General features: G+C 62.2%; 1 protein-coding gene across 1 annotated transcript in view; it reads left to right on the forward strand.

The window, feature by feature from the left end:
* Positions 1-790, forward strand: part of TBRG4 (transforming growth factor beta regulator 4) — a gene marked incomplete at both ends in the record, with an annotated part of 9,208 nt that overhangs the window by 7,263 nt on the left and 1,155 nt on the right. Inside the window, 2 exon segments of the mRNA XM_010180092.1 lie at positions 36-323; positions 678-786. Coding sequence (XP_010178394.1) covers positions 36-323; positions 678-786 — 397 coding nt within the window.

Consider the following 790-nt stretch of genomic DNA (forward strand, 5'->3'; position numbering starts at 1 on the left):
CCCCGGGGGGTTCAAATCGCGCCACAGATGCGTTCTGTACCCGAGGAGATGCTTGGGAAGCGGGCAGTGTGAGGATGGGGGTGGTTTTTTTGGGAAGGGAGTGGTGGGATTTCGCGTGTTTTGCTTCACCGACCACGATGGGGGCGGCGTGAGCGGCACCCAGCACCCGGGTGGATCCAGGGAGCCTTTGTGTTCCCTCCTCTCCCCGCAGACGCCGAAATGGTGGTGAACAGCGAAAATAAACCTCTCCCCGTCAAGGACTTCGCTGCTCCCCATCTGCTCCGCTCGGAAGGGACAAAGCCGCTGCCGCCGGGCGCCAGGAGGTGGGTTCGGGCTCAGCTGTGCCCCCCGTTGGGGTGGGGTTTGGGGAAGGGATTTGGGGAGAGGAGGAGGAGGAGGGAAGAGGAAAGCTCTGCCTTTGTAGCGTGAGGATCCACAGCCTCCACACCTCACAGCGGAGCTGCATCCCCACTTATTTGGGAGCAGGAGGCATTTTTGGTTGATCAATCACGCTTGAGCCACCCTCCTGCTGCTTCTCTGAGGCTCCAGGAGGACAAATCTGTGTCCCAGGGCGATGGGCAGAGCGGGAGCAGCCCCTTTCTTGAGGTTTATTTTCGGGATGGGGGGGGTGCTGCTGCTGGCTCCACGCACCTCCCATACCCCAAATGTGTCTCCAGGGTCGCCTTCCTCTGCTGGGAGTTCCCCAGTTTCAGCAACCGAGGCAAGGACCTGCTGGGGCGCTACGTGATGGCCCGGCGCCATGTCCAGGCGGCCGGCTTCCTCGTGGTGG

Source organism: Mesitornis unicolor, unplaced genomic scaffold (genome assembly GCF_000695765.1).
Source record: "Mesitornis unicolor isolate BGI_N332 unplaced genomic scaffold, ASM69576v1 scaffold26292, whole genome shotgun sequence".
NCBI lineage: Eukaryota > Metazoa > Chordata > Aves > Mesitornithiformes > Mesitornithidae > Mesitornis > Mesitornis unicolor.